General features: G+C 35.1%; 1 protein-coding gene across 1 annotated transcript in view; it reads right to left on the bottom strand.

Moving 5' to 3' along the window:
* Diaph2 (diaphanous related formin 2) overlaps positions 1-16,052 on the bottom strand; it is an 826,225-nt gene that overhangs the window by 582,355 nt on the left and 227,818 nt on the right. Inside the window, exons 17-19 of the mRNA XM_048336944.1 lie at positions 15,914-16,018; positions 12,019-12,300; positions 10,211-10,325 (exon numbers count right to left, since the gene is read on the bottom strand). Coding sequence (XP_048192901.1) covers positions 10,211-10,325; positions 12,019-12,300; positions 15,914-16,018 — 502 coding nt within the window. The remainder of the gene's footprint in view (positions 1-10,210; positions 10,326-12,018; positions 12,301-15,913; positions 16,019-16,052) is intronic.

Here is a 16,052-nt window from a genome sequence, read left to right on the forward strand (position 1 = left end):
CTTTAAAACATGGTACTTATGCACAAGTGTTAATCTGTTTTCTAGTGCAATTGTATTCCTAGATGTATGCATTAACATAAAAGAAATATTTTAAGGTAATATTTTAGATGTTATGGTAATTTTAGATACAGTATTTATAGAGACCTACATACAAAAGTTAGTTCACTCAATGTACACCTGCATGAGATGAATATTGTTATAAGATAATAATATTAATGAATTGTAAAAATTGTACTCATAACAATAATTTGAGATTCATAGAAACTAAGTAATGGTAATATATCTAAATAACCTAGTATAAACAAAGATTAAAAATTGTCCTCATCAAGCACTATCTAAAAGGATTACTTATATATAAAGTTATCAGAATTGAACTTCTCTAAATTAGGAAATTCTCTTTAATAGAATATAGCCTGAGACTCGTCTAATGTTCATCTGAAACAAAGGATGAATCTACAGTTCAGTGCAACATTAAAATATACACTGGTTCAATATAAATTATATCTATTTGTCAATATAAAACTAATTTAGCTAGAACAAATATGAATGAAGCATTGTGATTAGAAAATGTTATCAAAAGAAATCCTGTTACTATTATTGTACTCAATTTATATATATGTAGAAGGCAAAAAAGGACAAAGGCAGTCTCACAAACTCATAACTCAAATGGATAATAAAAAAATATCACAAGGTGTCTAGTGTTAGAAAACAAACAGTACAAGAAATGTGTCCAATGCCCAACGTATGATACTGTAACCTCTCTGTACATCAGTTTGATAATAAAAATTTGAGAAAAAAAAAGAAAGCTAACTTCAAAAGAGTATAAGTGAATCTGGCACCAGTGGTACATGCCTATAATCCTAGCACCCAAGGAGGCAAACATCGAGAGGATCATAGTTACATGCAAACTGAAGCCCAAAAGCAAAACGCCTAAATTTTGTGAGGTCCCATCTCAACCTAAGATCCTGGGCTGGGTAGTAATATCACCTCAACTTTAGGAAGAAATATATATGGGAGGATCATCATTCAGGGTAGCAGGAAAAAAATGAGGCCCTATATTTTAAAAAATAGAAACAAACAAAGAAAGAAACAGAAAAGGACAGGAAGCTTCTTTCAACTGACCAGCCATAAAGCCATGAGTTAAAATCCCAGTCCCACAAAACAACATCTAAGTGAAAAACTGATGCACTAAAATATATATCCCACGTCTATCCTTATCAAATGTTTAATAATATGAAGGCTACATTCCTTCATTTAGTATAGGAAAAGACAGACCCTGTCATAGCAGTATTTTACAAATAACAGATGCTTGCAGAAAAAGACAAAAAGTTTTAGTCATAAAAAGAATAGCCTTATTCACATAATTTAATAACATAGCAATGTTCTAGGGTTTGGTTTCAGTCCTGAAGAACAGTCCTCAGTGCCTGGGTAATGGAAAAATCGGCATTTTCCAGTATCATCCAAAAGATGAGAAGTCTATAGATATACAACTATATCATCAGTTTGTGAAAACTATACAATAAAATATATAAATTACTAAAAACACTTTTTTTCACTGAAATACATTGCTATAAAACACGGAGCCTAACTTCTTAATCACAATATTGCCACATGTTAGTGATATAACGAAGACATATTGCTTAATAGTTCATAGCGTAAGTTCTTCCCCTATGAAACAATAATGAAATGATGTAGCATTGGTATGAGTTTTAAGTAAAATACAGGTTTAAAATACATAGCACTGAACTGGGAATATGGTTCATTTGGTATAGCACCTGCCTAGTATGCAAAAGGCCTTAAATTCAAACCCCGCACAAACCACTCAGTACAATTCTTCAGTACGATATTATTATTGCAATTATTGTAGTTATCAGTAGCACTGTAGTAACAGAGGTAATCTCAATAGTAAAATCTCCAGCATGTAAAGATAACAGTTTTTCCTTCTGAAACCTTCTTACTCAGAAGGCAGAAGATAAGTTTGTCTTAAATTTTCTGTATGACTGGTGACTAAACATTTTTAAAATGGCATGTGTCTTGTGCTTGAAAATCCTAAGCTTCCTCTTTTACTTCGAAAATGTGATTAACTGAAGCTAAAAAGTATAAGCTGCAAATAAATATTTATATTACCATAAGTTGAAACCCTTAAAATGTTCACAAAGAAAAATGCTTTTGTAAGGTGAAAAAGGTAAACTGTGTAGCTATGAAATCCAAGGTAAAATTATGCATGGATCCCACAATGGGCTGAATGCTTATATCCCATTAAAATAGATGCATTGTCACTAACCACTGCAGTGATGCTAGAAAAGATGAAGCTTTGCCCAGCACTGGTGGCTTCATGCTAGTAATCCTAACTACTCAGGAGTATGAGATGTGAGAGCTGAGGTTAAAAGCCAGCCCAGGCAGAAAACTGTTAGCTTCACTTGATCACCAACAGTCTGGAAGGGGCACTCTGGCTCAAATAGTAAAGCACTAGCTTTAAGCAAAAAATCTCAGTGACAGTGTCCTGGCCCTGAATTCAAACCTAGAACCAGCAAACAAAAAAAGAAAAAGGTACAGGCTTTAGGAGGAATTACTGCCATTCTAAAGAGACTGTAGGTGCCACCTAACTCCTAACATATGCAAAGAATGAATTAGTCACTGAGTTCCAGTGTTTCAATCTTAAGACTTGTGAGCATAAGAAATGTCTGAAATAAACTTTTTTTTTTGGTGCCAGTCCATCAGCTTGAACTCAGGACCTGGGCATGTTTTCTGAGCTTCTTTAGCCCAATAGTGCTCTATCACTTGAATCACAGTGCCAATTCTGGCCATTTATGAGTAGTTTATTAGAGATAAGAGTCTCACAGACTTTCCTGCCAGGCTGCCTTCAAACTGTGATCCTCAGATTTCAGTTTCTAGAGTAGCTAGTATTACAGGTGTGAGCCACCAGTACTGGCTTGTAAGTATGCTTTTTATGTGTACTCTGAAGGAATTAAATGTTTAACTTACATGCATACTGTGTCATTAGGATGACAAATTATTCCTTGGGGTATCACTTCTCTCTGGACACTTTAGGACCATCACATGTATGGAGACCACACCCCATTAATTTCAAGCAGATTCTTAGAATCTCTATATTATGAAATTGGGTATGTATTTGATTTTGCTGTTCATTGCCTTTGCATTATTTCACAGAACAATCTAGTGAGGGTGGGCTAATTTAGAGGCAACCAGCTGATGCTGAAACTAAGAAACAATTTGAAATATAATGCTAGAAGAAAAATACTTTTTTATATATGTACATTTTCAAACTCAGTTCCACCATAATCTTAAAGCCATGCCCAATATTTCAAGCACTGCAAAATGACATTTATATGCATTTGAAATATTTATAACACCTCAATTTTCTGTTATTATTAAAATTAAATTGCACTATAGAAATCTATTATTGAAGAAGCTAAATTTTATTAACCTCATGTTTATTTCTTATATTTCCTCCAAGCAACATTAAAACCAAAGAAATTGCTTACAATTTTCACATACATACTATCTTCGTTCTTCCTGAAGCCTCTAGAGAACCCTAGAAATTCTAATTAGAATTAGCAGTTATAAGCTACATATTTTATTATTATTTTGAATTTAGTTAATATTAACTATCATTACTTTAATTCTTACATAATATCACTATTACTTATAATTACTATAGTTATTTTAATGGATATGACACTACCATTGTAGCCTTGATGGTTGGTTATATTTCTCCATATACTATCAAAGTGAATTATAAATTTGAAGTCGAAAACATACACAAATTCCAAGTTACATATATGACAACTGTCCTACAGACTCATAGAATCCTAGCTGAACATATTGAGTTAATCAAGACAGTAATTATTGGAGGGGGGGGCGCCTGGTCCTGGGGCTTGAACTCTGTGCCTGGGCACTGTCCCTGAGATTCTTTTGGCTTAAGGGGAGTGCTCTACCACTTGAGTCAATGCCAATCCAGCTTTTCTGAGTAGTTTATTGGTGATAAGCATCTCACCTAGTTTCTTGCTGTGTTTGGCTTCAAACCAAAATCCTCAGATCTGTTTCCTGAGTAACTAGGATTACAGGCATGAGCCACTAGTGCTGAGCTTAAGAAAGCATTTTGACATCAGTGGTTAAACAAAGGGAAAGAAAGACAAAAGAAAAAGGACATAATTTCACATGGTATGTTGAAAATAAAAACTTGGAGTTCATTTCACTTAGCATCATCTTATGTGTTCATATGTACATGGCTGTTGAGCTGTTGTGCTCTTCTGCTAGGAATATCCTAGACATGTATTAATTATTCCTGGTGAGGAAAACCATATAATCTGTTTTTTGGGTCTGGCCCACTTGGTATGATTTTTTTCAAGCCCTTCCATTTCCTTATGAATGGGGAAATTACATTCTTTCTGATAGAGGCATAGGATTCCATTGTGTATATATGTACCACATTTTCTTGATCCACTCATCTACTGAGGGGCATCTGGGTTGGTTCCATACCCTGGATATTGTATATTCATGTATGGGAACTAGGGAAGTGAAAGGAAATATCAAAATAGAGAGGCAAAGATAAGAAGACAAACCAAGGCAACAGCAATACTTACAAAAGTATATGGTGCAGACCAACTACACAATTCAAGGGGGTGGAGGGAAATGAGATGGGGGGATGGAAGGTCTGTGGGGGATGATGGAGGAGGTAACAAGAAGGATAAGAAATGTACACACTGCCCTGTGTATGAAACTGAAACCCTTCTGTACATCACTGACAATAAAGAAATGGAAAAATAAAGCATTTTGAAATACAGTTTGTCTTACAGTATCATGTTGGCCTGCCTATAATACAATTTAAATGCTCTAAGCACAAAAACACAGGATTTGGAAACTAGGCCTTAGAGATTAAGAACTTCTACTGGTTCAGGATGTCATCATATTTTTCCTAGCCTAGTGATATTTATTTGTAATTGTCTACTGTCTATCTGTAAAACCCATCACCACTACTCACCAAAGGCTTGCTCTAGGGTTAATCATCACATTACTAGGGCCCTAATGTTATAATTCCTGTAGGAATTACTATTGTGGAAATAAAAATAGATCATTCACAATAGCCTTGTCAGAACTCTGACTCTTCTTCCATGAGAAAGAAGATCTTTCTATGAGTATTTCCAGGATTTTGTTTTATCATTTCTATATAATACTATTATAGGCAAGACAGAAATAGATTGAGAATTTCTCTTTAGGGGGCCTAGCATGGGCATGATGACTCACATCTATAACCATAGCTACTTAATTAGCTATGCCTGGTAACGTGACCTAAGATTCCAACAATTAGGAGTCATAGATATGACAATATAGTGATAGGAAGGGAGCAACACCCTGTCTGAAAAATTACTAAAGCAAAATGGCCCAAGGGCATGACTCATGTAGCTGAGTGCCTGACCAGAATGTGCAAAACCCTGGACCACCAAATTATTTTAAAATTTTTGTCTTTCCTCATATTCCAGCCAAATTGTAAGGTCCCAGCCTCCCCTACCCCCCCCCCAACCTTCCTCTGTATTGAACCATTTTTCCCTTGGTGCAAGCAAGCCTTTTGAACTGGAGCCAGGTTTTATGGCTAAAGCTTCTAATAATACTAAATGTATACAAGAAAAACCCAGATTCTTTAGTGTGAAGTTCTCCTTACCACCTCAAGTTTTCTTACTGGCCAGTGTGAACCCCAAATGCTATTGTCTGTGATTTTCTTTCCAGGTGGTTTCCTTCCTTACAGTTAAATGGGTCATAGGCCTGAACCTGTCAAATCTGAGTAACTTCTTAGCAAAACAAAACCTCAGCTGGAGGTTTTTCTCAATGTTACAGTGCTTTTGTTAGCATGCTCAAGGCCCTGGATTCAATCCCCAAGACTGCCCAGACACATATACAAATTTAGGAGTAGGAATAGGAGTAATTTAGGAGTAGCAATTTTGTAATAAATGGTTAAGATGCAGCTAATCAGGAACATCCAAGTTTCAACCAACCATAGGTAGCAGCCAAGTGAACACATCATGTCTAAATACAGGAATATGGTTAAGTATAGCCAATCAGCAGATTTCTCTCCTTTGTTTCCATAATTAGACTGCAAAAGCTGATCATGATTATGCTGTTGGGTAGAATGCTCTGGCCCTCTTCTGAGTATGAGTGCTGTACAATACATGATTGTGTTATAAAATCACTCTTTGCTCAAGTAAGTTCTGCTGAATTAAATTTGTCTACAATTTTTCTTTCGCACTTTGCAAATTGCATTCCCTGAGAAGAAACACCTCTTTCCTGATTGAAAATCTACTTAAACATCCAGGTTTAGCTCAAATTATATACTTGTGGGATGAAATCTCTATCTTCCCTGATCAATATTAACTACTTCTAACATTTACTACAACTTGACTAAATACAATGCCCATTTCCTACTTCCCTCACTTCATTAAGAGTTCTATGGGGTACTCAGACCTTATTCGTTTCTCTCCTATTTGCACATAGTAAGTACTCAACTAACTAGCTAAACAAAATCAGAGACTTAGCATCTCCTAACACAAAAATAATCTGTTCTGGATGCATTTCCGCTAAAACTCTAAGAATAGCTAATCCAAATAGAAAGTATAATTTTATGGTACTTTCAAATATGAAATATTTACACACTTAAACATTACAAATATTAGCAGTGGTATATTTTAAAGCTTTCTATTTAGCAAATCTAAGCTATTTTAAAATTTTAAACATTCTTGAAAACATGGACTGGTAATATTTTACAGTACATCTAGGGAGAACACTGAAATGAATTCTCCAACACCCTGGTAGTAGATGGAATTGTTCTCTAGTTAAGGAACAATGAATCTAACTGCTTTGGAAATAGGTCTTAGAAACAAAGGGTTGTTCCTCATTCCAAAAGGCAGCTCAATGAGTTGCAACAAGCAACAGACTGGGGAGTAACAGGAAGCCCCAGGGTAGGAAAGTCAGGGCAGAGCTCCAAGATTACTGGAGCCACAGCCTCCTGATGATCTCTTACTGAAACTGCCACCTATTGGCTAAAGGCTGAATCAAACCAAGAGAAATGGCAGGGAACATCAGCTACTGCAGGAGGATCACTTGATAGTGCTATTTTTAAATGGTAGTTTTTTGTCATTAAAATGTGATTTGGCTATGTTTAATATGTGTAGGATATTCTATGATGCCTAATTGAACTCTTAAGTATACTTTTAGAGTGGTGTTAAAAGATGCCCCTGTCTTGATATGCACTTAAACACTCAAAATTAGGAGAGGAAGTGCAATGTCATATAGAAAATTTAGAGAAGTAAACAGTAATAGCAATGCAGCATGCATAGCAGTGAGTACATGAGAGCCTGTAAGTGATTTTTGTTTGGTTTCACTTCGGTTTGATTAGGCTTTGGCAGCTTCGACAAGAATTGCTTCTATTGTAACTGATGAGCTCTACTGGTGCACAGAAGAGCAGGAAATCCTCTAGCTAAACTAACAGCTATATTAATTGTCAATCACTAACAATACATACACACAGAATCAGACAAATGAAGGAGAAACGCAAATTAGTATTTATTAATTCCTTGCATTGTGTTGGAATAACCTTATTTAATTCTCACAGCACTACTAGGTAAACATTGTTCCACTCATTTTATGGAAGAAAACATTCCGTCACTAACATTATACATATCACTGCTGGAATGAAAGTATGGAAGACTCCTTTGCTTCTACCTTTTGAACCACACCACACTACCTTGAGCAAGTCTGCTACAATGCGTTTGATAATTTCTTCTCTCACATCAGCTATTTTTTCATGTGTAATGTAATGTGTATTTTTAATCATATGTAAAACTTTATGAATGTATGATTCATACAGGACTCAATACAAGAAAAAAATCAGTTAGTAAAGGAGCATTTGTTGATTTTAAAAAATGTAGGAAGAAGCTGGCACCAGTGGCTCACAACTTTAATCCTAGCTACTCAGGAGGCTGAGATCTAAAACTTGTGGTTCAAAGACAGGCAGGGCAGAAAAGTCCATTAGACCCTTATCTCCAAATAACAACCAGAAAACCAGAAGTGGCTCTCTGGCTTAAGTGGTAATACGAAAGCCCTGAGCTGAAGAGCTCAGGGACAGAGCCAGAGGACCAAAGTTCAAGCACCACAGCTGACCAAACAAAATTGTAGGAAGAACTGGAGGGAAAATTCATAGTGAAAGAAGATAAAAATTTTGTACAAATACAAAGAAAGCTGCTCAAGTATACATTTATATATTTGTAAATATGTATGTGTGTGATATATACATATGACATGAAGACAATTTTATGTAATGTTTTTTATTTTTCATCACCATGTATTGTTCCTTTTTAAATTGTTATACAAATACGTTTCAATAAATACGAACACATTGCTATAAATTCCCATTTTTAAAAAGCAATGACAATAAATGGTAATCTCTAGAGTCACAGAAGGACCCTTTAAATATGATACTATAACAGTAAGGAAAATAAGAGTGGAAGGAATGGAAAGAATTGTTTTAAATGGCAACATTCGTCCACAAACTCTACCAACTCCAGGATTACCATGAATGTACATGAACTTCAATTTATATGGAATAACATATACAGTTTAAGAACTTCTGGTGCACAAGATAAGCAAGGAGGACTAAAAATGAATCATATACACCACTTTCTCCCTCTCATCTCCCTTGCATACAAGCAATTTTCCAAAATTCAAATTCTAGGGCATGTTAAAAAAATCAGAGAGGCTGGGAATATGGCCTAGTGGCAAGAGTGCTTGCCTCCTACACATGAAGCTCTCGGTTTGATTCCCCAGCGCCACATATATGAAAAACGGCCAGAAGGGGCGCTGTGGCTCAGGTGGCAGACTGCTAGCCTTGAGCTGGAAGAAGCCAGGGATGGTGCTCAGGCCCTGAGTCCAACGCACAGGATAAGCCAAAAAAAAAAAAAAAAAAAAAAAAAAAAAGAATGGTTTGAAAAGGGCTGGGGATATGGCCTAGTGGCCTCGTATACATGAAGCCCTGGGTTCAGTTCCCCAGCACCACATATGTAGAAAACGGCCAGAAGGGGCGCTGTGGCTCAAGTGGCAGAGTGCTAGCCTTGAGCAAAAAGAAGCCAGGGACAGTGCTCCGGCCCTGAGTCCAAGGCCCAGGACTGGCCAAAAAAACAAAACAAAACAAGGGCTGGAAATATGGCCTAGTGGCAAGAGCGCTTGCCTCCTACACATGAAGCTCTCAGTTCGATTCCCCAGCACCACATATATGGAAAACGGCCAGAAGGGGCTCTGTGGCTCAGGTGGCAGAGTGCTAGCTTTGAGCTGGAAGAAGCCAGGGACAGGGCTCAGGCACTGAGTCCAAGGCCCGGGACTGGCCAAAAAAAAAGAAGAAAGAAAGAAAGAAAATCAGAAAGGCAAATAGTAAAATGCTAATTGCAAAGACATGAAAATATGAAATATTTCCATTTTTTGTTTCTATAGATTCATTCATGCAGAAAAAATGTTTATCTAAGCTATTACTCCTGCAGTAACTAGTTGGACAGATATGCTGAAATAAAATACCAAAATATTCATGAATATCAATGATTATTTATGAGATTAAAAGATGCCTGACCAGTACTAAAATTATGTGTGCAATACAGAAAAGGATGAATGATCTAATCATAAGAATTATCAAATCAGTAGACATACTTATTGGATACCAGGTTGTCACACTGACTATGCAAGGATTCTCAAAACAAAAATGATAAAAATTTTCTGGGAAACCAAGTTGGTAATACCAATTTAAGACAAAGTCTATTTACATAAGGCTTGTCACCAATCTGATTTCAATTTTATAAAACCTTCTGAGATGTCAGTATTATCTTCTATTACATGGCAAAGGAAAAATTCATCTCTACTTCTTAGCCAAAACAACAATTATATAACTTTATGTGCAGTATAAAGCCATTCTAAACATGAACAACAAAAGCTTTATTTTCAGACGAGCATTAATATTTACATGAAACCAAATTTTAAAAAAGAAGGAAATTCACTTTAGTTCTTGGATAAGTTATAATTAAAGATTATCTTTGGCACTACCCAGAATGAGAAAATTATACATACACAAAATATTAGAAACTGGTGGTTAATGGATCCCAGAATTCTAATATATCAGAATAGAAAATGTATGTTTTGAAAAAATGAAATGTACCTTTTATGTTGGTGGCAAAATTCAAGGCCAATTTTGCAAAGAGATCTGGATTCTCAAATTTATCTTCTCTTACATTTAACCAGACACAGTTCTCAGATAGGTCCTTAGGCTCAATCTAAAACAAAAATGATCAAGATTAGGTTCTAAATTATTACTGTGTAAGTTTTCAAAGAATTCATGTTCAGCAAGGCTAAATGATAATTACTTTATCTTCCTACTCACTAAAACAATTGCCAGATTTTTGTAAAAAAAAAAAAGTAAATATTCACTGAGAAAGTCTCAGAATTCTATTGGTATGTGAACAGTTACCCCAAAGGACTAGGTCATTTACAAAATTAAATTTAGAATATTCTCTGGAAAACAATTTACTAATACTCTTCAACTCACATAAATTCTTTGTTTGTAGATTTTTTTTAACTGTAAAGCTGTGAGTCAGAAAAGTTAATTTCCCATGTTTCTTGATCAAATTTTAGACAATAAACATAATATTTCATACTATGTGCGAAGGTATTGTTCTAAATGAGTTGGATATATTAACTCACCAAGCGTAACAAATTTTAAAAAGGAAGCTTCTCAAATTAATAAGTAGCAGAGCTGAGATTTAAATCTAAGACATCTTGTTTCAGAGAACTGTTTATCTTCATGGCAAAATGAGGCTTTTGTGACCTGTAAATACCATGGCAATATGTGCTAAATCATGAAATATTTCATCACTTACATAGACAAATGAACCCACAGACTGTGGATCTTATATTTGGGGGGTCATGCTTAATTAAAAACAACTACACTCTGAAACCATTTATATGTCAGGAATCACTTTGAGTATGTTCTTGGATTTGGGTAAATGTTTTTTTTTTTTTGTTTTTTTTTCCATTAGAAGAGAAATTCCCAGTGATGAATGAGGACTTTAAAGATATCTGTACTAACACTTTTTATTTATTTATTTATTTTTGGCCAGTTGTGGGGCTTGGACTCAGGGCCTGAGCACTGTCCCTGGCTTCTTTTTGCTCAAGGCTAGCACTCTGCCACTTGAGCCACAGTGCCACTTCTGGCCATTTTCTGTATATGTGGTGCTGGGGAATCGAACCCAGGGCCTCGTGTATACGAGGCAAGCACTCTTGCCACTAGGCCATATCCCCAGCCCCTACTAACACTTTTTAAAAGCATAGTTTGATATTAATAACAAACCAAAAAATTCAGTGAAAAGGATTTTCATACATCATATCCATTGAAAAATAGGTTTTATGAATGCTGTTATTTATTCTATCTGAAAGTTTGAAATTGGAAACAGAATTACTCAAAAAGCACAATTCACTAAGGGCTCAGTAACAAAAACAAGGTTATATTATAATTATATAATAGTAATAGTCAGGCACCGGTGGATCATATCTGTAATCCTAGCTACCCAGGACCAGGGAAAGAACCCAGAACCTTATTTCAAGCCTCAGAACAAACACACACACACACACACACACACACACACACACACACACACAAAGCTGTACCATTTAACTTTAATACTATCAAAAGAATTCAAATAATTTTTCAATTGGCAATTTCCTATATTATTCTTTATACGACTTTGGTGTTCTTTTTGCCTTTCTCATCATATTGGAGGCAGGGATAGCTCATGTTATCTAGGTAGAAAATTAAATGGTAGACATGGATGGTGATCTCACCAAGAAAAGCAATAGAGAATGCAATCACCATCTCAGTTTGGAATATCTACACATAGCAACACACTTGCCATACATTCATAGTCAACTATGACCAGATAAAGGCAAAATAAAGTACTTATTAAGTATTACCTTTGACCAGTTGATTCTCTTCATGGATACTTCAGGCTTATAGATTTTTTTCTGCTTCATTCCATAAGGTAGATTCATGGACATTCCTCCAGGAGGTGGGGGAGGAGGAGGAGGTCCCCCAAACAAAGGTGGTGGTGGTGGTGGAATACCAGGCATTCCAGGTGGTAGTGGAGGACCTGCTCCAGGTAGAGGTGGTGGTGGAGGTGTTGGTGAACATGGCCCAGCACCAGGCATGTGAGGCGCTGGGCGAGGCCCTGTAGTTCCAGATGAGCCACACAATACCTAGAACAGAAGTGATCTAAGTTTAAATGTCTATAAGAAAATGCAGCAGACAGAATATATATTGGTAGACATTGTTGTGTTTACATATCTATCTTACTGCATGTTTAAGATTATTTGATTTAGAAGGTTACAGAAAGGGCTTTATATAGACACTTTCCTAAATATCATAAACTAAACAGTAATTACTGCTAATGCTTAAATGCTAGAGACACTGACAGTTGCTAACATTTCATTAAATAGTCCTTTAAAACATTGGGAAAAAAACAGCTTTTCATTATAAATAGGTTCAAAGAAGAAATACTATATACGGCTTGTGCCTGTTGGACTGTTTTGATTAAGTAAAGAATAATTAAAACAAGGTCATGGATTCAAACCCCTTGGGGGCCAATTACTTTTACACAGGAGTGTTTCACAGCACCACTGACCTAGCTGTCTTCTAATACCAATAATTAATACTAAGTAGCATCCATCTCCATAGTAATATGTGCATATCAACATTTTACAACTATTATTTCTTTTTATCCTTAATATAAACCTTATAATGTAGATGGGGCACTTTGAGCTCACCTTCACCTCAGAGCTGATCATGAAAAAACACTAAATATAAAAATGTTAATGACTAATCAAAGGTGGCACAGTCAGAGATGTGATTAAGATTTGAATGTACCGCTTTGCAGAGCCATTGTGGTCTGCTCACAATAGCATAATATTCGCTGTACACTGACATCTTTATGAAAAGGTGTCATTTGTCAAGACAGGAACTAAATTTTGAGCAGAAAATGGTATTTCTACTGTCATGGAAAAATAATTTGATCCTCTAATACAAGTGGGGAACATTATATTCTGCATAATATTCTTTTGTGAGTAAATCTATACCAATTTTCTTAAAGAATTACTAATCACATGGTCATTTTGAGAAATGAATACAAAGGTGGAGTTATCCTTTAGAACAGATTTCCTTTATAACTACTACATGACATCAGATTAATTGAATGAAAAGTTTAAAACAAAAGAAACTGTTGTTATGTTATTTTTATGTAGGATGAATCCTATTGTCTTTACTACAATGAATTCTGAGCTTGAAATGTCCAGTAGAGCTGACTTACAAATATCTCTGCAAAGTAAATAAGTTATAGGTAGGAAATAATCAATTTAAATGAATTTCTACTTACAAAAATATAAGAATTGTCACTCATAAGTAGATTTGATCATGGAAATGTTAGCTATGATACTGAAACTACATTAAGCAAAACTTTTATTCATAAATGTGAATATGGATGTGTATATGTATACAAAATATAGAGGTAAAGTCTTCCTAATACCTGCAAAGAAAGACTCTCAAGAGAAGGAAATTATATTCTGAGATCAGGAAATATGAGATAGGATGAAAATATAAAAAAATTCTTTTAACTTTTTGTTTACTGTGGCAACATTAAAAGCCTGACCTTCACAGTCTTGACTGAGATTAAAGAAACTAAAAATGGTTAAATTTTAGGAAACTAGTAATTTATTCTATAAGTTCTGAATTCAGATGTATTTACTGAATACAGTGAAAGGCAAAATTGCTCCCATATTTTTATTAGTAGATAGCAAAAATAAAATTACAAGATTGTAAATAAATTTGTAAACATCAGTCAATATTATTATTTCCTATGAAACTTATGCAACTACAAAATGGTGAGATTTAAAAGTAGGACTTCAGTGGTAGGGTGGAGCTTCTCTTTCAAAGGGGATGTTTAACATGCATAGATAAGTAAGAGTTAGCCTTTCTGACATACAATAACACAAGCCAACAACTCTCAACGTTCTCAGGTATATGAAAAGTCTGCTTCCAGAAGATATTAATAGGTGTTTGGACATAAAACAGTTCTACCATCAAATGAACTTTAGAAGGTAATATTAAAAAAAAAGAGCATCATTTGTGCACGTATGCCAGCACTAGGGCTTGGACTTGAGGCCTTGTGCTCTCCCTTGGCATTTTTACTCAAGGGTGGCACTCAATACTTGAGCAGTACCTTCATTTCCAGCTTTATGATATTAGCTGGAGATAAAAGTCTCGGGATCTTTCCACCCATGATGGCTTTAAACAACAATCATCAGATCATAAATTTTAGCCTCCTGAGTAGCTAAAAGTTCAGCCACCAGCTGACCAGCAATCAGCTTCTTCAGTGTAGTCCATTTGAAACTCTAAGGCTGCAGAGTATTATAAATCTCTAAGACAAAATTTCAGGTCTACCCAATATGGAGTTTCATATAGGAAGTATCACCAGAAGGAAAAGTATATTACCAGTAAGTTATAGACATGAAGAAGAAAACTCAGATGAAGTAGAGGTTGTAGTTAGAGGTACAGTCAGGACCCATCCTAAAAAGTGCACAGAAGGAAGCCCATACCAGAAGAATTTAACATTCCTGGCAAGTAGACTTTATTTAATACTACCTTTAATGGACAACCATTCGACATATTGAAACCTTGAGTAATAATATTGTTTTTATGAAGATTAATTTCCTTTCAGATAAAGAATGAATCTGAGAAGGAATAGACAGGAAGAAAAGTATCTATTATAATAGTCCAGGTAAAATGTAACAGGTGTGAGTTTGAGGGATTCAAGGTTTTTAAACAAGAGGGAAAAGGTCAGATAATGAATTTACATAAAACAATGATAAACTAGTTTGTCCGAAAAGACAGAGAAAATATACAGAGCATACCAACTAAAGTGTAAAAAATGGAGACCAAGCTTTGGTGTGAGGAAGAAGGGAAGAAAAAATATAGTTTGATTTCCACATGAAGCAGAACATTCCTATGAGGATAGACAGACTCACAAGACTTGACACTTACGAAAAAGTGATATTTCACTGTATGACACCAAATGGTATGTTTGTATCAGGAGATTCATAGAGGAGGAAAAAAAAGCAGAGGAAAAAACATAGGGGAATTTCATCATGGAAGGGATGGCAAACCAAACATAAACTTGAGATCTAGGCAGAGAAAGGCTACCACTATGTAAATTTTCAGTACACTGATGGAAGATGTAGTAAATCCCCTAAGGAGCATTCACTATATAATCATACTCTCTTTAATTGTTTAATATTCATTTAAGACATACAGCATGTTGAGGAGGGTAGTCAATTCGGAGGTTTAGACACCCTAATTAAGATTTCAAATGCATATAGGAACTTTTCATCCAAGGGCATGTAGGTAAAGATGTAAAGTGCATACATTTTCAAATGACAGTATTTTTGATTTAAAAGAGATCTGAAAAGGATTTTGGGATAATTAAAATTAATGAGCATTTTCATATTCTTTTTCAAATATAATACTATGCACCCTATTTTTCATATGATCATGAAAATTTTATCTCAAAAACATTTTTGCTTGTGTTATATATTGTGCTAATACATTCAGGACAGTTTGAGCAAGTAATGCTTTTTCTTCTAAACATTAAAACTATATATTTTCCTAGAAAAATCAAATCTACAGTTACTTAGAGTAAAATGAAAAAACGGGTTTTTTTAAAGGTCTATTTCCGATCACAATTTTCCTTCCATCTAAAAAGATCATTTTCTGCCATCCAACTTACTATGACATGACATAAAGTCTATCTTGTCTCATTACCTGGGTTTGAAGTTGCTGGATTATTGTTTCAAGTTCTCTGATTTTTTCCTCTTTTTTCTGAAGCTCAGCCTGCGCTTCCTGTCGAGCTGTGAATTCTTCATCGAACTGGAATGATCAACATCATAAACATACAGTTAAG

This window comes from Perognathus longimembris, chromosome 28 (genome assembly GCF_023159225.1).
Source record: "Perognathus longimembris pacificus isolate PPM17 chromosome 28, ASM2315922v1, whole genome shotgun sequence".
In the NCBI taxonomy this organism is placed as follows: domain Eukaryota; kingdom Metazoa; phylum Chordata; class Mammalia; order Rodentia; family Heteromyidae; genus Perognathus; species Perognathus longimembris.